General features: G+C 48.1%; 2 protein-coding genes across 5 annotated transcripts; one reads left to right on the top strand and one right to left on the bottom strand.

The window, feature by feature from the left end:
* Positions 1 to 1477: 1477 nt before the first annotated feature.
* ATP5PD (ATP synthase peripheral stalk subunit d) lies at positions 1478 to 7558 on the bottom strand. 4 transcript variants are annotated; one of them, XM_059147955.1, is made up of 6 exons: positions 7535 to 7558; positions 4278 to 4408; positions 3505 to 3601; positions 2333 to 2404; positions 1815 to 1877; positions 1478 to 1668 (listed from the first exon to the last, which is right to left on the bottom strand). In XM_059147955.1, the coding sequence occupies exons 2-6, from the start codon at positions 4397 to 4399 to the stop codon at positions 1537 to 1539; spliced, it is 486 nt and encodes a 161-aa protein (XP_059003938.1). In that variant the 5' UTR covers positions 4400 to 4408; positions 7535 to 7558; the 3' UTR covers positions 1478 to 1536. The 4 variants fall into 4 exon arrangements, with proteins under 4 accessions (XP_059003938.1, XP_059003941.1, XP_059003940.1 ...); XM_059147958.1 differs by lacking the exon at positions 7535 to 7558 and adding an exon at positions 6288 to 6443; XM_059147957.1 differs by lacking the exon at positions 7535 to 7558 and adding an exon at positions 5756 to 6259.
* On the top strand, positions 6559 to 21023 carry KCTD2 (potassium channel tetramerization domain containing 2). The gene is made up of 6 exons (XM_059147952.1): positions 6559 to 6945; positions 8524 to 8632; positions 10873 to 10964; positions 16633 to 16728; positions 18963 to 19088; positions 20026 to 21023. The coding sequence occupies exons 1-6, from the start codon at positions 6607 to 6609 to the stop codon at positions 20053 to 20055; spliced, it is 792 nt and encodes a 263-aa protein (XP_059003935.1). The 5' UTR covers positions 6559 to 6606; the 3' UTR covers positions 20056 to 21023.
* Positions 21024 to 21167: the final 144 nt, after the last annotated feature.

Below are 21167 nucleotides of genomic sequence, written 5' to 3'. Positions count from 1 at the left end.
GAGAAAGGGAATGTCATACCCATTTCTGTTTTGTGCACTGAAGGCCTTCTGGCGCACACGCTGCTGTAACTAAAGCGGCTCTAACAGGAACACACCTTGCCCCTCAACCACACTTTACCTTCAACACAGTACCTGCCCCTATAATCAGGGGTGATGGGGCCCAGACTCCCCTCTGCTATGTCCTTTAAGACCACACGGCTTTCCCGGCGCTCTCAGCCACTGTCACTCTCCTCTAGTCCATCTGCCACCTTTGGTAGCAATGTCCAAAGACTGCTGGTTAGTGCATGCTACCCTTCCTCTTGCCCGTTTTTCCTACAGGATGTAAGCCTTATTAGGACAGATGACTCTGCCAGGAACACCTGCTTACTTAGAACCTTCCCAGGTTATCTCATCATAATCATTCTCATTATAATCCTGAGGTTTGTGAATGAGAAAAGGCAAGTCCTAAGGCAGTGAACAAGTAGTCTAAAACCAGCACTTCAATGCTCAGAGAGAGTAAAGGGGCAGGCAGACCAGGTCCTCTGACTTGAAGGGCCAGAGAATGCCTTCTACCGCCTCACCTTATTGATTTTTTTTTTAAGATTTTTACTTATTTATTTGACAGAGAGAGAGTAGGCAGAGCGGCAGGCAGAGAGTGGGGGAAGCAGGCTCCCCACCGAGCAGAGAGCCTGATGCGGGGCTCAATCCCAGGACCCTGAGCCAAAGGCAGAGGCTTAACCCACTGAGCCACCCAGGCGCCCCAATGTTTGTTGTTTTTTTTTTTTTAAGTCATCTCTACACCCAATGTGGGGCTCAAACTTGTGACCCCAAGATACGAAGTCACGTGCTGTCTACCCAGTGGGTCAGCTGGGTGCCTGCACCTCACCTTACACCTCCTGTATTTGTTGCCACTGCTCTGGAGTCCTGCTAACTAGGATCAACAGCAGAAATTTCTTAAATGAAATGATGGAATTGAAATAATTTTCCGAGTTCGAATACAAAGCTGTAACCATTTTAGCCTGTGACAGAATTTCATTTTACACATTTATGCCGAGCAACTGAAGCACAGAAGAGGAGGTCCCTGCTTGCTACTTGCCCTGCTGTCGCATCTGCAATTTGGGCCACCTGTCCCTGGGACTGACTTATGGACAAGTACAAGGGAGCACTGCTTAGGAACCAGTGGTTTGAAAGCAAAGAGGAAGTTCAAGGGAATCAGATGATTCTTCTTAACATATTCCAGTGAAATGCACTGTCATCAACCCTACTGCGATTTGTTAAGATTTCAGCAGCCCAGGGCGCCTGGGTGGCTCAGTCTGTAAGCATCTGCCTTCCGCTCAGGGCTACCTGGCTCCTATATACCCTAACCGTTAAGTAACTAGACCGGCACACAGCTGCCGGCTCAGCTTTCCATCTTAACAAAAAGTCCACTTGCAGTGGTGGCATCTCCGAGTCGTAACTGTCTCAGCTGCAAAGGAGCAGACACACAGTACCATATCCATTATTTTTAATGTCCAGCGTTTATAATACGAGGGCCAGAGCTCTTTCCCCACCTCAAGTTTATAAGTTTTCGATTGGCTTGTGAGGCCAATAGGGATACTTCTTCTTGTCTAATTTGGTTTCTGGGAAGGCTTCATTCAGGTCCTCAATGGTCATCTGATCGAACGGAATTATGTTCCTTAGCTTCTCCAGCTGCAAAGAGGGGGACTGTGTTAAGGTAAATGGAGCCACAGAGATGCAAAAAAGAATCCAAGGTAGGTTACTGCCACTAGGTGACAGATGTGTGGCCGTGAGGGAGAGAAAACATCTTACAACCAAAGGCCAAGGCTGATCTTTACCTGTTTTTCGTATTCCACAATCCTGGCCTTTGAGAGAGACAAAAACTCAGCACAACTTTTCACCTTAAAGAGAAGAGAGACATTCTGTTTTGAAACCAAGTTGTGGTGTCCTGACCCTGAGGCTCCCAAAACAGAAGTCCCAGATGGTTAGGTGTCTGAATACTACCTTAGATAATTTCCCAGGCAATTCTAACTCCTTAATTGCTTTTAACAGCTTTGTTCAAATGTAAGTGGCCTACAATAAGATGCAAATACTGAAAAAATGCTACTGAAGAAGTTCTGATCTATGTATCCACCTGTGAAACCATCACCACCATCAAGACAGTGAACAAATTTATTGGTCCCCTGCCTCCCATTCCCAGCCAACTACTGAAGCACTGCCGCCATAGATTACTTGCATTTTCTAGAGTTTTATTTTATTGCTCCTTTTAATTCCCTCTACCTTAACCTAACTTCTAAGAAATATAGAGCCATTAGGAAATACAGTTTTAGAATAAAGACTAGTCGCAACTACTTACATCTTCTTTTTCTTCAGCGTCCACCTGAACAGTGTATTTATCCTCTGGCACAGGAATCTTCAGGGCATTGAACTACAAACACAGGAACAGTTGTTATTAATGTATCTGGGAGTCCAAAGAAAGGGCTCCAAGACCCCCATCCTTACAGATAAAAACACACCCTCTATCCTGAGAGGAAACCAGTATGCATCTAGGTGTTGCAGTGGAAAGAATATTAGCCTGAGAACAGGAGCTGAAGGTTCTTAGTCCCGTCACTAACTGGACAATTCTTCATTACCAAGAATTTCAGTTTCATCTGAAAAGGACAGGTGGAAGAGAGGACCTAAAAAATGGCCTCCTAGAAACTTGTAGTTCTGAAGAAACGGATTTCTCTTAAAAATGAAATCCTAACGGACTAACTGGCAGAAGTAACATTTATATAATGGTGACGAAGATGCGTCTCCTTAGAAGACTGCTTGGCCCTATGGACCCAGCACAGAGCCGGCCTTCGGAAAGCCATTTGTCCAATGAATAAATCAATTGTGGGTGGCGCCTGGGTGGCTCAGTGGGTTAAGCCGCTGCTGCCTTCGGCTCAGGTCATGATCTCAGAGTCCTAGGATCAACCCCCGCGTCGGGCTCTCTGCTCAGCAGGGAGCCTGCTTCCTCTTCTCTCTCTGCCTGCCTCTCTGCCTACTTGTGATCTCTCTCTGTCAAATAGATAAATAAAACCTTAAATAAATAAAATAAAATGTGGATGCTGAGGTTTAACATGTAAATGTCAGAGGAGGCTAGGTGGACGAGAAATTTAGCCAAAAGACACAGTCAAAAGTGAGAAGAGAAAGGAAGAAAACAGTGAAAGGGTAGAAAAGATGTAAGGGAGACAGGTGAGGGGCTAAAAAAATAATTGAGGAAGTGTTGGAATGGAAACACTTAAATCCACAGCCCTCAGCCTCCCTGATTAATAACATTCTAGACTGTTTCTTTGGATAGGAAACTTGTAAGTGAAGACCCTGAATTCTCTGCACATATTTACCATATATCTCCACCCATCTTTCCCGAACTTCCTTTGGGCTTGGACTGCTAACAGCACCCTTGTTTCCACGCTGTCCTCCTGCATCTCTAACTAGCTACTGTTCTGCTCCGTACTCACAAGCCACACTATGAGACCAATGCTTTAGCTGCCTGAGTCTCACCTTCTTCTCAAAGTCATCTACCAAGCCAGCCTTCGCCACATTGGCCTTGTAGTAAGCCCAGTCGATAGCAGGGGGTTTCTCAGGAAGAGTAGCCAACCTGCTCACATGGAAAAGCAGAAGTTAAAATTGGTCTATGAGCAACAGAAAAGTCACATAGTACATTCCTTATTCCTATGGCCTCGAGTTATCATCATAGTTTTCTCTAGGAGGGAGATAATAAGAATGCCAAAAAACTACTTTCATTTGGAAACATGCATGCTTCAAAAAAAAAAAAGATTTATTTATTTTAGAGACAGAGCGTCTTCAAGTAGGGAGAGGAGCAGAGGGAGAGAATCTCAAGCAGACTCCCTGCTGAGCACAGACCTGACCTGGAACTCATGAAATCATGACCTGAGCCAAAACCAAGAGTCAGAAGCTTAACTGACTGAGCCACCCAGGCACCCCTAGGTGTGGGATTTCCATATAGCAGAAGAACATCAGAAATTGGTATGTAGGGGCGCCTGGGTGGCTCAGCGGGTTAAAGCCTCTGCCTTCGGCTCAGGTCATGATTCCAGGGTCCTGGAATCGAGCCCTGCATCGGGCTCTTTGCTCAGCGGGGAGCCTGCTTCCTCTTCTCTCTCTCTGCCTCTCTGCCTACTTGTGATCTCTGTCTGTCAAATAAATAAAATCTTTAAAAAAAAAAAGAAAAAGAAATTGGTATGTAATTCCAAATCACTGTTTTGCTTCCACATTTAGTAGCAAGTTAAGCAGGTCCCTCTTAGAGTGGTACTGACTTGGAGGTAAGTGTCTCATTCCAAGATTTCAGGGAGTTAGCAATGGCCTTCTGGTTTCGGGGTATGATCTCCCCAAAAGCTACCCAGTCAATGGTTTTTAGAGCAAGTTTTCGCCCAGCCATCTTGAGATCCTGCAAAATAAAACAGGTCAGATCAAAACAGGGCTTTTACAGAGAATCCTTTAAAAGGCACCTTAGAAACATGCAAACCTTTAAGAAATAGATCAACATCCTGACAGCTTGAGGAGTACCTTTATCAACTAAAGGAATCAGGATTACTAAAAAAGGATAGTTTAGCTTTTCAAATTCAAGGCATGCAACAACCTGGCATATAGCTACATCATTTCCTCCCCAAGATTGTCCCCCTCTACTCCCCAACTCCTACTCATCCTTAAAAAACCCAGTTTTCTAGGGGCACCTGGGTGGCTCAGTGGGTTAAGCCTCTGCCTTCGGCTCAGGTCATGATCTCAGGGTCCTGGGATCGAGCCCCACATCGGGCTCTCTGCTCGGCAGGGAGCCTGCTTCCTCCTCTCTCTCTGCCTGCCTCTCTGCCTACTTGTAATCTGTTCGTCAAATAAATAAATAAAATCTTTAAAAAAAAAAAAAACCCAGTTTTCTAGTGTCTGCTCTTCATGTACCTTTGGAAATATTGCTAAATTAATACACTGCATAAAAGCGATCATTTAAATACATTTCCATTCCGACTGCATGCATTTTATTCAGATGCTCCAGGGCACAGAACTTAATACATACACACGTTTCAACAGAGCTTAAATAGAGCAGATCCTAGGCCAGAATTTCCTCACCTCAAAAATGGGGATAATACCAGCCCTGCTGACCCTCAGAAGGCTGTTAAAAGACCAGCGAAATTATGCACATCAATCTGCCATAGTCTTACCGAGCTGAAGGAGCTCTTTATTCACTCCCTATCTGACCGGTAATAACCTGCACCTTCCCGTTCAGATCTGATTATCCCCTGCAGGACTAGCACGTACCCTATGCATTCTAGTAATACCCCTAACAGAGGTTTTCATTATACATTTGAATGTGAGAGAAGGTGCCATGTGGTTACAGCCATTTTTTTTTTAAACTAAGAATATGGGAACATAGTCAAACTACATTCAAGACCCGTGCCAGACATCAGGAGGAAGACTGAAATGCCAAAGGCCTTTCTTTGCAAACTATGGGGGTGGATCACAGGGGAGCTGCAAGAAATCCTCCCCAGGATCTTAAAAAGAACTGGTCCAACACCTGCCTCTTGCTTTCCTTCCCTCTCAGCAATAGCTTGTTTCCAGGACTGGAGGTGATGGGCAGGTGACTTTTACTTTAAGTAATCTCAACACCCAGCGTGGGTTTCAAACTTGCAACCCAGAGATCAAGAGTCCCATGTTGCACCGACTGAGCCAGCCAGGCACCCCTGCAGGTGACTTTTAAAGACACCAAAGAAACAAACGCCCTTACAGAGACTTTCCCAAGCACCCGTGCAGGGAGGCTTCCTAAATGGTGGGATTTTTGTCCTTTGTATGTTGCTGAATCCCCAGGGCACAGGAGGGGCTCCGTGAGTATCTGCGGAAAGGATACGCGAACTCTGCACTTTGAGAAGCTCTGAGCGCTCCACACGCTCCGACGCTGGAACCCTCAGGATGAGACTGAGTGTCCCTCACTAAACAAGTGAACACTATCTCGGAATAACGTTTCCCCAGCCCCCCACGGGACTGCAGAAGTCGGCCGCGCTGGGGGCGGATCGAACGAGACGAGGCGTGTGGAAGCACCTCGGTCAGAGGCGGCGGGGGTCACAGCCCGGCGACCTCGCGCGGGGGAGGGGAGAGGAAGGGAGCGCCGAGCAGAGCGGCGCCGGCGGCAGAAGCTACACCCGGGCGCTCTGCCAGCAGGCCAACCGCAAGGCCCGGCCTCCTCGTCAGGGGTGCGACAAGGGTCGACACGAGGTCTGGAGGGGGCAAAACAGGGCAGCCCGCAGACATCGGGCCCGGCGTCCCCAAACCCCACTCACCTTCACCGACCCCGGCTGCCCAGAGTCCACAGCAAGGAACGGAACTGGATCACCGGAAAGACTCCCTGAGCCAACCCCAAAGCTGAAGGGGCGGGCCTTGCTTCGCAAGGCAGCCGGTAGAAATGGAGGGTGGTTCCGGAAGTCCCGCCCCCGAGGGCGGGTGTAGCACTTCCCCCTCACTGGTCCCCGGGCGCTGGTTGGGGGCGCTCCCGTCCCTCTCCCCCGGCCCCACCCCCGCCGATGGGCCGGCCCGGCTCTCCCTGCCGAGAGATGGGCCGGCCCGGCGGCGCGCGGGCAGCGGCGGCGGCGGCGGCCCAAGATGGCGGAGCTGCAGCTGGACCCGGCGATGGCTGGGCTGGGAGGGGGTGGCGGGAGCGGGCTGGGCGATGGGGGCGGCCCGGGCCGCGGACCCCCCAGCCCTCGCCCCGTCGGCCCCACGCCCCGGGGGCACGGCCGCCCACCCGCCGCTGCCGCGCCTCCGCTGGAGCCGGGTCCCGGACCGCCAGAGCGGGCAGGGGGCGGCGGTGCGGCCCGCTGGGTCCGACTGAACGTGGGCGGCACTTACTTCGTGACCACCAGACAGACCCTAGGCCGGGAGCCCAAGTCTTTCCTGTGTCGCCTCTGCTGCCAGGAGGACCCGGAGCTGGACTCGGACAAGGTGCGCCCCGCCCTCGGGCGCGCCCCCGGCCATCGAACCCCCTTCGTGCCTCCTAGCTCTAGCTCGTCCCCAGATTCCTGCGACACGCTCCCCACAGGCGGGCTTTTCGGGCCGTAACCCCCTCCTGCCCCTCCCCCGTCAGGCTGGCCCCGGGGGGGCTATTCTCCCCCAATCCTCAGTCGCACTCCGGCTTTCTCTCTGACCCCGCCCTTCGCTCTCAGCGACTCATTGCCCACACGGTGCCCACCCGCACCCACGAGAACCCACTGCACACCCCTTCTCCGTATTCCTCTCTCTGCCTCTCATAACCAGCCCCTCGGATCTGCATGAGTTTTCCCTTGGCTCCTCGTCAGCCCCTCACTGCCTGTGCCAGATGCGTCCAGAACTGGGTCAGGGTGAGCGAAGGCATCTTTGTAGCTTTCTCAGACTTCCTCTTGGACCCCTCTGCCAAGTTGGGTGAAAGCCTGGGTCTGACAGCTGCAGGAAGTGCTTCTCCTGATAGCACGCTTCTTTCCTGTGGTCCTGGGCCCTGAGCTCGCATCTGGTAACAGTCGCTGTTCTAGGAGCATGTTAGAGCTCAGATACATGCCTTGGAAAGAGATTACCAGTTGCCAGTGCAAACCGAAGCCGACTGGTTAAGGCCATCGGAAAATGCAAACTGAAGAATGCTGTTGAGCAAGATGCATGGCTCCTAACCAAAAGTTGAGAGGTGACGAGACACTTCCAACCCATTTCCAGTTTGAAGTGTTGTTTATTAACTTTACACATGGATCATTTAGTAAGGCGTTGACCATAGCATACCTCACCTTCCATATAGCACTCAGCCAGTTACATTGAAATGGAGTTAGGTTTGGGTAGAGATTGGCTATTTTATTTATTCACCATCTACCTCTCCTCTAATCTCAGATCGATAGAAACCTGTCCTGCCCTAACTTTAAAGAAATTCCAAAACCTTTGCTTGTAAAGGAATTATTTTTATCTACCCTAAATCTCTCTTGTTGCAATAGAAGCCAGTTTCTTCTTGTTCCTTTTACTGTAAAGATGAGTAGGATTAAAGCTGCTCAGCGCCAAGTCCCGGCCGTGCCAAGCTTCCTCTGGGCACAGAACCTGGGGTGTGTGAGTTACAGCTGGCAATGCAGACTCCCACTGATGTTGGCCTTGAGCTCAGGAGTATTGCCAACTATACAGAGGTTTTCTTAGAATTAGGAATGTGATTTGGGGGCAGTAGAGCAGTCAGAATGTCCATCTCAAGCAGAGATTTAATAATCAAACTGGCATTTTCTTCCCCTTACTTTATAACAGATATCCCATAGAAGAATGGTGGTAATTGTGTCCCAGTAAAGATTTTAGAAGTTCAAGTAAACGCCTGGATGTGGGACTTGGCATCTGTAACACCCCACCTGAAATGATCTCAGAGTACAAGATACATAAAGCTAGCTTTCTTGCCAGTAGTTTGTGATAAGCAACATCTAGCAGCAACACTCACCCTCTCACTAAAGAATTGTGACAGAGAGGCTGAAACCCTGCCCGGACTTAGTCTGAAATCTCCAGAGTGATACCTTTGTGTTCGGTTGGCAGGACGAGACAGGGGCCTATCTGATTGACAGAGATCCCACCTACTTTGGTCCAATCCTAAACTACCTCCGCCATGGGAAGCTCATCATTACGAAGGAGCTGGCAGAAGAAGGTAAGAACGACGTTCGAACTGGGCATTTTCCAAAATTGGGGTTTAGCTTTAAAGCTGTTTCACAGATTTGAATTTTTTTTTAAAGACTTTTATTTTATTTGACAGAAACAGACAAAGTGGGAGAAGGCACACAAGCAGGGGGAGTGGGAGAGGGAGAAGCAAGGCTTTCCTTTGAGCGGGGAACCCGATGCAGGGGCTTAATCCCAGGACCCTGGGATCCTGACCTGAGCCGAAGGCAGATGCTTAATGACTGAGCCACCCAGGCGCTCCCGCATTTGAATTTTTTTTTTTTTTTTTTTTTTGGAGATTTTCATCAAGTTCATGTGCAGGTGTAGTAAAGGTTTATGGAAGTGAGCAGGGAGTCTCTAGTTACCTAGTCTTATCTGAGGAGGTCTTGCTTAAGGGGTCCCCACTGGGCTCTGTTCAGCGTCCTTAATGAGACGGAAAAGAGCTAGCTCAGTTTTACAGATAGCTTCGGGAGCATTCTCCAAACCTGCAGAATTGTCAGGATCCCTTTTTACTTTTACTTATGAGCTTGTAAGCAGTGAAGGTCCGTAGCCTGGAGCATCACATCTCTGACATTAATTATTTATTTTTTTCAATTTTACTTGCAGCTATAAAACATAATAAAGGCTTGGCCTCATTTCTTTTAAGACTGGTCTCATGCTTCCTTGTAAATTTTTGCAGCTGACCTAATTCGTTCTCCAGTCCGTTGTCAGGTGTATCATCAGTTGCCTCATCTTTTTGGTTTGTAGGGCATCTGGACTGTTAAGTGGGTCTAGACATCTTTCTAAAAGGCTTGCCGTGGTCTCACCAACGGCATTCAGTAGAAGATTGGGGCCTGTCCCTAAGTCCAGGGCACCCTGACCTAGAAACTTCAGCTCTGAATAAGAAAGCTGTAATGGCCATGCTAATTAATGAAGTGGCCGCAAAACACAAAGGGTTCAAATGGTAAAAAGAGGATTCGTGTGCTTGCTCTTTCTTTAACATTTCAAAAGCACGCAGAAATAATGGGAATAGTACAATAAATTCCGTGCACCCACCGTCCAGCTTTCATAATCACTACCTCACGGATAATCTCGTTTCTTGAAAAGGGGAGTCTTCAGCATCTTTTCTGAAGTCTTTAAAAAAATTGTTTTCTATTGAAATATTTTCAGACTCAGAGGAAAGGGCCAGAACAGCACAGAGAACTCCCAGATTCATCAATTCTTTAGCATTTTTCGGTCATGCTTGTGCCATCGTCCATTCTGTCTCCCGCTCCTGTCCTCCCTTCCCCACGCAGTTTTTACTTCTGAACCATCTACACGAAATCACTGATTCACCCATTAATTCTTCACCTGTATTTCCAAGAACAAGGTTACAGCAGAGTTATCGAGTTCAGGAAATTTAATATTAATAAATATTTCTATCTATAGCTTATATTCTAATTTTATCGGTTGCTCCAGTAATGTTTTTTATAGCAAATGTTTTTGTCTGATACCAGATCACACATCCCACTTGGTTGTCCTGTCCAAGGTCTTTTAGTTTATTTAGCGTGGCATTCTTTCAGTAACTGCCTTTTACGTTCAAATAATAAGCATCCTATTAAATGTGGTCCACATTAATTTATACACACTCACCCCTGGTCATTTTTAGGACAGACTGGGTAAGCATTGCAAGCTCAGGAGTTCTCCGATGTGACCAGTTCCAGGAAATGAGTAACATATGGGAAAGGTGTCCTGCAGCTAATGGGCAGGTGCAGGGAGAGTCGAGGAGGGTGCCAAGTGGGAAACTGCAGGGGTGAAACAGAATGAACAGAGCAGCTCCAGAGCTTGACTCATGCTGGGGAGAAGGAAATGGGTATACCCTAAACAGCAAAGAAATGTTTCCCAGACTGAAGGAGGGAGACCAGGCTTCCATTTGAGAAAGCAGTTCTTTGGGCGCCTGAGTGGCTCAGTGGGTTAAGCCTCTGCCTTTGGCTTGGGTCATGGTCTCAGGGTCCTAGGATTGAGCCCCGTATCGGGCTCTCTGCTCATCAGGGAGCCTGCTTACCCCCTGTCTCTTCCTGCCTCTCTGCCTACTTGTGATATCTCTCTCTCTCTCTCTCTCTCTCTGTGTCAAATAAATAAATAAATAAATCTTTCTTTTAAAAGAAAGAAAGAAAGAAAAATGCAGTTCTTAGCAAGCATGCAAACTTCAGCTCTTGCTGTTTTCTGGGGAATGCACACACATCTCTAACTACAGTTTGGTCCTTGGCCTAGGTGTTCTGGAAGAAGCGGAGTTTTACAACATTGCATCTCTTGTGCGGCTGGTTAAGGAACGGATACGGGACAATGAGAACAGAACTTCTCAGGTAATGGGTTTTGAACTCTTTTTTTTTTTTTTTTTCCCCAGATCTTATTTATTTATTAATTTGAGAGAGTGAAAGTATGAGAGGGGGAAGGTCAGAGAGAGAGAGACTCCAGCTCGATCCCCCGACTCCAGGATCATGACCTGAGCCAGAGGCAGTCGCTCAACCAACTGAGCCACCCAGGCACCCTTTTTCTTTTTTTCTTTTCTTTTTTTTTTTTTTAAAGATTATTTATTTATTTATTTATTTATTTGACAGAGAGAGATCACAAGTAGGCAGAGAGGCAGGCAGAGAGAGAGGAGGAAGCAGGCTCCCTGCTGAGCAGAGAGCCCAATGCGGGACTCGATCCCAGGACCCTGAGATCATGACCTGAGCCGAAGGCAGCGGCTTAACCCACTGAGCCACCCAGGCGCCCTGCCCTTTTTGTTTTTGTTTTTGTTTTTAAATAAGATTTTATTTTTAATCTCTTCACCCACAGCATGGGGCTCAAACTCAGAACCCCAAGATCGAGAGTCACAGCTCCACCAACTGAGCCAGCCAGGCGCCCCACAGGTTTTGAACTCTTAAAGGGAAAAGGTCTCCATGGCTCTTTGTTGCCGTGTCTGGGTGGGATTTGAAAAGGGACACGTGCTGTCAGGCAAGAGCTACCGCTCCCCTTAAAGCTGGAGGTCTGTGGGGAACACAGTCCATGCACCAGACAGACAGCGCATTCGCCACTGGGCTTGTTCAGAACAAGGAAACAGAAGAAGACATAACAAAACAAAACAGCCCTCCTGTCCCTTTAAGAGAGCTAGCGGTTGTGGCTGCTCACCATTTGGCAGCAAGTCCATGGCACTTGAGGTCCCTAACCTTGTTCTCAGGCAGAGTATCTGTCTCCCTCCACATAAGGGCCCAGCAAGCTCTTGCTTCCACCTGTTGGCCACTATTAGGACCAGCCTTTTTAAAAGTGTGATCACGTCCCATTCGGCTCCCAATAGCCACATGAAACCAGTCTCGCGCTCTAGACTTTAGGAGCTGCTTGTGAATAATGCTTCCGAGGAAATAATCTCAGGCTTTCCTGTTAAATATGAAGTCTGGGTTTTTATATTAACTCAGTAGACAGAATAACAACAACAATAAAACCCACACAATTTGCCACCAGTTTGAGACGACCGTAAGGCACGCAGCGCTTATTTCACACCGTGTCACCCATCACATGTCATAAGTGGCCACAGTGGCATCTTTTAGGCCCTTGTGATTCTCTGGCTCCTAGGAGAGGGTCTGTGCCCTCTAGAAGCTTGAAGTCTTGCGGGGAAAACAGACGGTCCCTTTCCTGTATAGGCTCTATTTTAAGAAGGTACAGCTGTAGTGACGGAGGGCAGCATTGGACTCCACTGTGACCATCTGTCTTGTAGCCTGAGTTGCCTCTTATCCCATCAGCTCCCAGTGATGGATGCTTTCCTGAGATCCAGTCTATTGCAGTGTAGAATTTTCCCGTGATTCAGAAGGCAATGCTTCTTTTCAAAAGTCAGAACAAAACAAGTAAAAAATAGTTCCTCTCTATGTTCTATCTTAGACTTCATATATCCAAATTTTCTGGGTTGGTTTGTTTGTTTGTTTGTTTGTTTTTCCTGGCTCTAAATGGAGTTATCTGATGGGGGAACTGACATCCATGACCAAAAACGACCTTTCTTCGTTTTATCTGTAGTAGTTTGCAAAGATGGAAAAAAGAGCTTCTTGGTTTTCTTCCTTCTATAGCCGATGTCGGAAAACCTTTCGAATGTTCAAAAATGAACTTATAACTGCTTTGCAGTTTACCATATGGAATATCGAATGGCCTCAATCTCGTTGCCATCTCGGATTAAATTGTACGCGGCATCTTTCTCTATTGTAGATACTTAATAGCTAGACGTTCTGGAAACCTAGCTTTGTCCTCAATTTTCCACATTCCGAAAAAACTTTTGATTGCTTAGTGTAAATTTTGATGGTACCATGAATTATGTAATTTGAAGCCATTCAGCCCTGAATGTTCTCAGTTCTTTGCCATTAGCTAAGTCCTTGAGAGCATTGTAAGATTTGTTTGATGACAGCGATTAAGTTAATTAGTCCTCTAGGTTTTGAAGGCTTGTGGATATAGACCCAGTTGGAAGCTTTTTTGTTCTAGGGCTGGCAAGGCCTTTTTGATGCTAATTGATCTTTCCATCTGTCCTTTTTATTTAGTGAAACTCTGAGCAGTGGATTTGATGTTGTTCAAAAACACCCTCTTTTGCATGTATCACAACTCTAAGGCAAAATTGGCCATGTGTGTATTTTTGTGGCTGTCCCTTCAAACACGTTGTCTCCTTTAACTTGCCGATTTTTTTCTTAAGATTTTATTTTTAAGTAATCTGTACACCCAACATGGGGCTGGAACTCAACAACCCAAGATCAAGAGCCGCACGCTCCTCCCACTGAGCCAGCCAGGGGCCCCGAACTTGTCTCTATTTCAGGGAGACACACATGACCGGGATTCAGGCAGAGCCCAAGATATGGGTGTCCCACCCCACCTTTTAGTGACTTCTCATTTCTCTGTTAGTGGCTGCCACTACTCTGCTACTTTGCTGTCTCTGACATTTTTTGTTAGGTCATTAATCTTAGTGCATTCGAGAACACCTGTGGTTTACTTTGGAAGAGAAAAATAAAGAGGTAGCATCTTAAATACCTTGGGCTTTGATAGTTGGGGCTAGTATCATGGAGCTTTCATGATACTCTGAGTTTTAGAACATAAAACACTTGGTTGTTTCCAAAATGTGTGCTCAGAGATCATTGAAATCTTCCCGGGATTTGCTCTACATTTTAGGTGGAGGGAATGTTTTTCTTGGTGCCTTGTGTAACAATAGTTGCATTCGGTCCAGAAGGGGAGACCATGAAAGAAAGAGCTCAGCATTGTTGGCGGACCAGCCCGGGCGCTGGCGCTGCCTCCATCCCAACAAGCACCGCCTGATTCAGGCAAGACACACCAGTGTCCCGCAGAAGACGGGAACAGAGGGGGAGCCACTCTGGGCTTGGAGCACTCCCTAATCTGGAGCTGCTTTTGTTGAGCCAGTATTTCCCCAGCAGCGGGTTCTTACAAACAAATTTTCCAGAGAACTGAAGCCCAGTCATCCTTTTGAAAAAGCATCAAAGCTGAATTTCCATTATTCTTAAGGAAACCGTCTGTATTTTCTTTCTTTCTTTTTAAAAGATTTTATTTATTTATTTGACAGAGATCATAAGTAGACAGAGAGGCAGGCTGGGTAGGGGCGGGGTGTGTGTGTGGGGGGGGAAGCAGGCCCCCCGCTGAGCATAGAGCCCAATGTGGGGCTCGATCCCAGGACCCTGAGATCATGACCTGAGCTGAAGGCAGAGGCTTAACCCATTGAGTCACGCAGGCGTACCCCCCCTCCCGCCCTCCAGTCCATATTTTCTTGAAATCCCAAGAATATAACCAATCCCTCCGTGATGGAGCATCATTGTTCTCAGCTTCCGTTGCTGTTTGTGCTCTAACAAATGCGTCATGTCCTTTGGACTGGCAGTGGATGTGCAGCTGTTGGACCCAACACTGAATGGTCCAAAATTGACAAACGCTGCGTCTTCCTGTGAGCCTTCAGTCATCCTTGTGAGAATGGGAGCTCTCATTTGGGGAGCATTCCTCCCTGCAGCACCCCTTGCCCTCGCCTGACTTCGCCTTTTTTTTTTTTTTTAAAGATTGATTGATTTGAAAGAGAGACACACACAGAACAGAGGGAGAGGGAGAGAGAGAAGCAGACTCCCCACTGAGCAGAGAACCCGACATGGGGCTTGATCCCAGGATCTGAGCCAAAGGCAGATGCTTAACTGACTGAGCCACCCAGGTGCCCCCCTGACTTTGGCTCCTAAGGCTCACAGCCCAAGTCCTAAGGGAGGGGTTCTCCTCTGGATAAAGCATTAGGGGCCTTCATGCCGCAGCTTTGGGGCATCTAGCTTTTTCGCTTCTGGTTCTAACTACTGTTCCAGAGTTGAATGGGCTAAAAGTGACTTCTCTCTGGATCTGACACCAACTGGGTGTCCAGCAGTTCGTCCTCTCCTGAAACTAACTAGTGTGTAGTAACTCTTTCTACAGGTTTCAGGGCTCAGCCCCCTGCTTCAGACGCCAGTGCCACATCCCAGGTCCCCATGCTAGCTGCACTTCTGTCCACCGCGGCTACACAATGAAGGGTTCCCATGACATCCCCCTTCGGGTTCAGTAATTTACTAGAACAACTAGAACCCAGGAAGATGCTCTACTTACTGTTACAGTTTATCTCTAGGAGACAGAGGACAGCCAGATGGAGAGAACCGGGGCGGGATCCGAGCGCAGGAGCCTTAGCGCCTGTGGAGTTGGGATGTACCACTTGGCCAGCATGTGCTTACGGTTGCCAGCTTGGAAGCTCCCTGAACCTCAGTGTTCGAGGGTTTTTAAGGATGTTTCATTACATACCCATGACTAATTAGATTAACTCATTGGTCGTTGGTAATTAAATTCAGTCTTCAGCCGCTCTCCCTCCCTCCGAGGTCAGAGGTCGGCAAGTAGGACTGAACGTCCTCATCTTTTTTTTTTTTTAAGATTTTATTTATTTATTTGTCAGAGAGGGAGCAAGTGAGAGCGAGCACAGGCAGACAGAGTGGCAGGCAGAGTCAGGGAGAAGCAGGCTCCCTGCAGAGCAAGAAGCCCAATGTGGGACTCGATCCCATGATGCTGGGATCATGACCCGAGCTGAAGGCAGCTGCTTAACCAACTGAGCCACCCAGGTGTCCCTAGACGTCCTCATCTTCTAATGGTGCTTGGTCTTTCTGGGGACCAGTCATTAGCACAAAAAAGATACTTTCATCCCTCAGGTAATTCCAAGGGTTTTAGGAGCTCTGTGCTAGGAACCAGGAACAAAGACCAAATACCCATTTTTTAGTATATACTTCTATAACGGACGTGCTACCATTTAACTCTGAAACACTTTCACTCTCAGGTACCATCAGTGGAGGGTAAGTGTTTTAAACATTGGTATATCCTGGGATCCTGTTTTATATATTATTCCCATAATAAGATTTCACTCTGAATAAACCAAAGTGGTCTGCATTTTCAGTATGTATGTCAGAGATGAAGCAATTAAGATGATGAGGTGACTTTCTTGTCCAAAGTGATTTTACTCTATTTTCTCTTCCGGGAAATGGATGAAATCTAAGCACATAACTCATTTCTCTGAACTTCAGAATTATTAGACCCACTGATTCCATAGCCTTGGGCCTTTTTTTTTCTTTCTTTCTTTCCTTGGATAAGTTTTTATTGAAAAACAACATCGCTGGGGCGCCTGGGTGCCTCAGTGGGTTAAAGCCTCTGCCTTCGGCTCAGGTCATGATCCCGGGGTCCTGGGATCGAGCCTGCATCAGGCTCTCTGCTCAGTGGGGAGCCTGCTTCCCCCTCTCTCTCTTCTTGCCTCTCTGCCTACTTGTGATCTCTGTCTGTCAAATAAATAAAATCTTTAAAAAAAAAAAAAGAAAAACGACATTGCTGCTTGTCAGAGGGGCTCATGTGGGGCTGTCCAGAAAAAATGTCCAAGCAAGCTCCTTTTCAGTGGTCAGTTTTGGGAAGAGCCACACCAGGGCAGCTGCAAACTGTTGTGTCCTCGAGATTGTTCTTGAAAGTCTGTTGTTGTCGCAGGGCCCCGTGAAGCACGTGTACAGAGTCCTGCAGTGCCAGGAGGAGGAGCTTACGCAGATGGTCTCCACTATGTCCGATGGGTGGAAATTTGAACAGGTATGTTTCCCAGGAGGCCCCGTGCCTCAAACTGTCGCCAGCCATAGGCAGCTCCTAACCTCAGGGGTCCGTCGGGCCAGGTGGGAACCTGTTCAGAAACGTAGGAAAGAGCCACTGGGTGTGGATGATGTGCTCAGTCATACCGGATGAGTTGGGAGACTTGAGAGTAGTATCATGTCTCCCAACTTCACATCCAAGTTTCAGTTTGATTGTGCTTGCTTAGGCCTGAAAGTGCCTTTATGGGGTTTTTTCTTAAGTGCTCAGTTGACATTTTATAGAATAACTACGAAAAGAAGGCTAGGATGCATCCATAGCCCTTCCTTTCCTCCCCCCGGGGTGAGAATGCTGTCGTTCCAAACAGTATGTAATCCATCCCGAAGAGCATGGGCGTGTGTGATGTGAAAGGAGTCCGGCATGGTGAGAAATGTGGCTTCGCCGTTCCCCATCAGTCTGTGCATTTCTGTTCCTTTAGCTTTGGGTCGTGGAGGAAGTATCCAGACAAAGCCACACAGTCAGCGTTGTACTGTTCCCTCCATTAGATGGCAGCATTGTTCAGCTCATCTGTTGCCTTCGCCACAGGGAGCGCAAGCAGAATGAACATGTTAGCAAACAGAATGATCCTGTTACCGTTTTGTGGGGATCAGGCCCGTTTTTATGCAGACTTTTGAAGAGTCAGTTGAAGGGTCACCAGAAACTCACCTTCTCAGCTAGCTGCTGGGCTGCTAAGAGTACTGTGTTGTAGATCGGATACACGGGTGTCTCCGCCTTCAGAGCTAACGCAGGATCCTTCCTCACGCGTGCCCGCACTGCCAAGTCCATTCTGCCTGTGTATGTCGGCCTGATTCTTAGCCAGGTGGGGGCTGCAAGATGTGCCATACTTCCACCCCACAAGTATTTTCCCTGCTATGTGTTTTTTCTTTTTCAATATTCTATTTGTAAGTAATCTCTGTGCCCAACATGGGGCTGGAACTCAGGACCCCGAACTCAAGAGTTGCACGCTTCTCCTGCTGAGCCAACAAGACACCCCCTCCCTGGAATAAGTTTTAAGCAAAGAATGTTTTGTTTTTTTGTTTTGGTTTTTTTAGATTTTTATTTATTTGACTGAGAGAGAGGGGCAGTGAGAGAGGGAACACAAGCAGGGGGAGTGGAGAGGGAAAAGTAGGCTTCCCGCTGGGTGGGGAGGCCAATGCGGGGCTTGATCCCCGGACTCTGGGATCAGGACCTGAGCTGCAGGCAGATGCTTAATGACTGAGCCACCCAGGTGCCCCAGCAGAGAATATTATTAAAAAAGTAATAATAAAAATAAGTTTGTTTGTTTTTACAATTCTTTTTTTTTTTTTTTTAAAGTTTATTTGAGAGAGAGCACAAGGGCAGGGTGAGGGCAGAGGGAGAAGCCCCACCGAGCAGGGAGCCCGATTCGGGACTCAGTCCGGGGACCCCGGGATCATGATCTGAGCAGAAAGCAGATGCTTAACCGACTGAGCCACCCTGGTGCCCTTTTAAGTATTCTTTATGAAAGCGGTGAATAATTATGAATCTTTCATCTTGTTAATGTTTGGGGGACAGACAAGTCATGCTTGTACGAACTGTATTATATGGATGAGGAAGTTAAAGCCCGTTCATAGAGTGAATCAGTCATGTTTTTCTCACATGAGACGCTACATGCTTGCCCAGATGACCTTACCCTTTGGCTTCCTTTTTCCCTGAGCACGTGTATTGTCTATTTAGAGTTGAATCCTGAATTCAATTCGCTAAAAAGGTTAAAGGTCGCAGCAGCATATGGCTTCTGGTAACTCTTCAGTGATTCACTCAGTGCTTTCCAGAGCCTTCTGAGTACCAGTCTCCAGTCCAGGACTTCTGCCTGAAGATGAGCCAGCTCTGTGTAGGCGTTTGGCTGAAGCAAGTGTCCATTCTCATTCATACAAACATTCTCTTTCACCTCAGTGTTTGCTAGAAGGAGAATGATCGTGGTAATCCTAGTTGCTGCCTTTGGGATTGTTTCAAGTGCTTGGGTGGGAGACAGTGGCGGCGCCCGTACTTTTCTTCTCTAGGGAAGGCTTATTGAGGATGCGCTGGTGAGTAACTGAGATCCAGATGTGCCCTCGAGCCAGGAGAGTCCCAGAAATGATCGTCCATGAGAGGCAAAACTACACAGTTGGGTCAGGAGGAGGGTTGGACGCGTGTAGCTCTTTGGTACCTGAAGGTGACTGTTTGCCATATTCTTGTTCTGTCAGCTAATCAGCATCGGCTCTTCCTATAACTACGGAAATGAGGATCAGGCAGAATTCCTCTGTGTCGTCTCCAGAGAACTAAATAATTCTACCAATGGCATTGTCATAGAGCCCAGTGAAAAGGCAAAGGTAAGAAATGGTGTCACCCGAATTTTGTCTCTGACTCGTTTATTCCCAGCCCCTTAGAGGGCTTTGCCTGAACCAATTGTTGCTTGAGGTTTCTTCCCTTTCCTTCTGAAGCTGGCTTTGCATTTTGCCTTCATTTTTTTTTTTTTTAAGATTATTTATTTATTTATTTGAGAGAGAGAGTGAGAGAGAGAGAGAGCATGAGAGGGGAGAAGGTCAGAGGGAGAAGCAGACTCCCCATGGAGTTGGGAGCCTGATGTGGGACTCGATCCCGGGACTCCGGGATCATGACCTGAGCCGAAGGCAGTCGCTTAACCAACTGAGCCACCCAGGCGCCTCTTCATTTTGGTTTTTGACTGTTATAATTTAAGTCAGGATTTATGGAGCCGTGGCTGAGGGTTTCAGTCAGGAAACGTGTACTGAAATAGGGTGACTCTGATACCCTCAGTCCAGTCAGGGAAAAAAATCTTATTGCCACTAACTACAACAACATGAGAATTCTGAAACTCAAAATTGGGAAAATATTTTGTGTCTATTCTTTGAAACTGTTCTCTCCTTTTTGCTGCCTCAAGAGAAGAGGTATTTGGTTACCTCTGTGACCTCCTCACCTTTAGTCACTGGGAAATTGTGTGGTTACCTCACACACTCTCCTAAGTCAGCAGCCCATGGTGCGTCTGCACCATTTCCTTTAGCATCGACAGCACTTGGGGCCCCACGGTGTTGAGCGAGTCTTTTACTACTGAAGTGCTTCAAGGGGGTCGGGGCTGCAGCCCTGCATTGCCTCCTGGTTTACCAGGGATTGTCGTGCTGCTCGCAGGGGTCCCGCAGAAAGCAGCCGCGGCTCCCTTTCCCCTCAGCAGTCTGCTTAGCAGCCTCAGCCTCAAAGCAGGTCTGCTCCAGAGTCCAAGCCTCAGCCCTCTCCCCCGTCTTCCACCCGCAGATTCTTCAGGAGAGAGGATCTCGGATGTAAATTCCAGATCCTTAACCATCAGGAGAGCAACCCGGCAGAGCACCTCGTGACGTTCAGTCTTGCTCCTGTACAGTAACCAACCGAGCTGCTGCAAAGCAAAGCTGAGCCTGGCCCCCCAGTGGAGAAGTGTTCTGGTCAAAACCAAAGGAACCCCTGCCCCTCCCACAGGAACCTGAAGACAGACGCGACTCCCGGCTGCAGAGTACCTTTTCAGAAACCTGCTTTTGTTTTCTTAGCCAGTGTCGTGGTGAGTCTGATAACCTGATAACCGCAGCTGGGCCAGGTTCCCAGTTGGAGCCCTTCTGGGCGCCTGGGGGAAGGGAAGAGGAAGGCCTGGCTCCTCGGACGCGCCCGTACTTCAGGGAAGCGGCAGATGAAGGAGGATCGTCCCTGAGCTGTGCCGTGTTTTCGCCCGAGTGCCGCGTTGGAAGCCGCTTTGTAACACTATCTTTCCCTCCTTCTCTGCACCCCGGACTAATGCAGCAGATGCCAAGGACTGTAGCTTCAGTCTGTCGAGTTGAGTTTAGGTTTTGGATAAAGGATGGCGTTGCCAGAATAACCCCTCCCCCCGTTCCTGTGAACAAAACCCCTTTGAGGAAGCAGGTGGTGGGGTGTCCTTGGTAATGGGCGGAGGTCGGGGATCGCTGCTCTGGGTTCGGGGCGCTTAGCCGCCGTGTCCATCCCTGCCTCCTTTGCCTCTAGCAGCCCGGACTCTCCAGAAGCTTGCTTTCATCCCGAGAGGAGGTCTGCGGCAGGTGGCGTCCCGCAGTCTGTCGCACAGACAGACGGGAGCGGCAGGTAGCTGGTCTGTAGCCGTCGCTCACCCTCCGTTGGCCCTTCCTCCTCCTCTGACTTCTGAAACTGGACCGAAGAAAAAGGGGACTTGGGATCCTCTGATGGCTTGGGGTGGGGACAGCATTTCTTTGGAAGTTGCCAAATGTGTTACATTATAGTATCCAAAAGTGTTATTTCTTCTGTGATTGTCTCTTGGAAATGCCTTGACTGAACATTTAGTATTTATTTGTGTCTCTTCTTGATTTCTGACCATGCCTGGCAGGCGTGTCCGTGCCCCCACATCATCCCCGGTAGAGTGTGTGTGTGTGCTGGGCGGG

This window comes from Mustela lutreola, chromosome 15 (genome assembly GCF_030435805.1).
Source record: "Mustela lutreola isolate mMusLut2 chromosome 15, mMusLut2.pri, whole genome shotgun sequence".
In the NCBI taxonomy this organism is placed as follows: Eukaryota; Metazoa; Chordata; class Mammalia; order Carnivora; family Mustelidae; genus Mustela; species Mustela lutreola.
This window is presented reverse-complemented; position numbering and strand designations above follow the sequence as displayed.

What these genes read in the sequence shown, in the direction of transcription:
- KCTD2 (XM_059147952.1), top strand. Translation starts at nt 6,607, where the DNA reads ATGGCGGAGCTGCAGCTGGACCCGGCGATGGCTGGGCTGGGAGGGGGT. An exon ending in GAAGGAGCTGGCAGAAGAAG is followed by an intron (nt 8,633 to 10,872) that starts GTAAGAACGACG and finishes TCCTTGGCCTAG; the next exon opens with GTGTTCTGGAAGAAGCGGAG. An exon ending in ATGGGTGGAAATTTGAACAG is followed by an intron (nt 16,729 to 18,962) that starts GTATGTTTCCCA and finishes TTGTTCTGTCAG; the next exon opens with CTAATCAGCATCGGCTCTTC.
- ATP5PD (XM_059147955.1), bottom strand. Translation starts at nt 4,399, where the DNA reads ATGGCTGGGCGAAAACTTGCTCTAAAAACCATTGACTGGGTAGCTTTT. An exon ending in TAGATGACTTTGAGAAGAAG is followed by an intron (nt 2,405 to 3,504) that starts GTGAGACTCAGG and finishes CTGTGTTTGTAG; the next exon opens with TTCAATGCCCTGAAGATTCC. An exon ending in ACGCTGAAGAAAAAGAAGAT is followed by an intron (nt 1,878 to 2,332) that starts GTAAGTAGTTGC and finishes CTTCTCTTTAAG; the next exon opens with GTGAAAAGTTGTGCTGAGTT.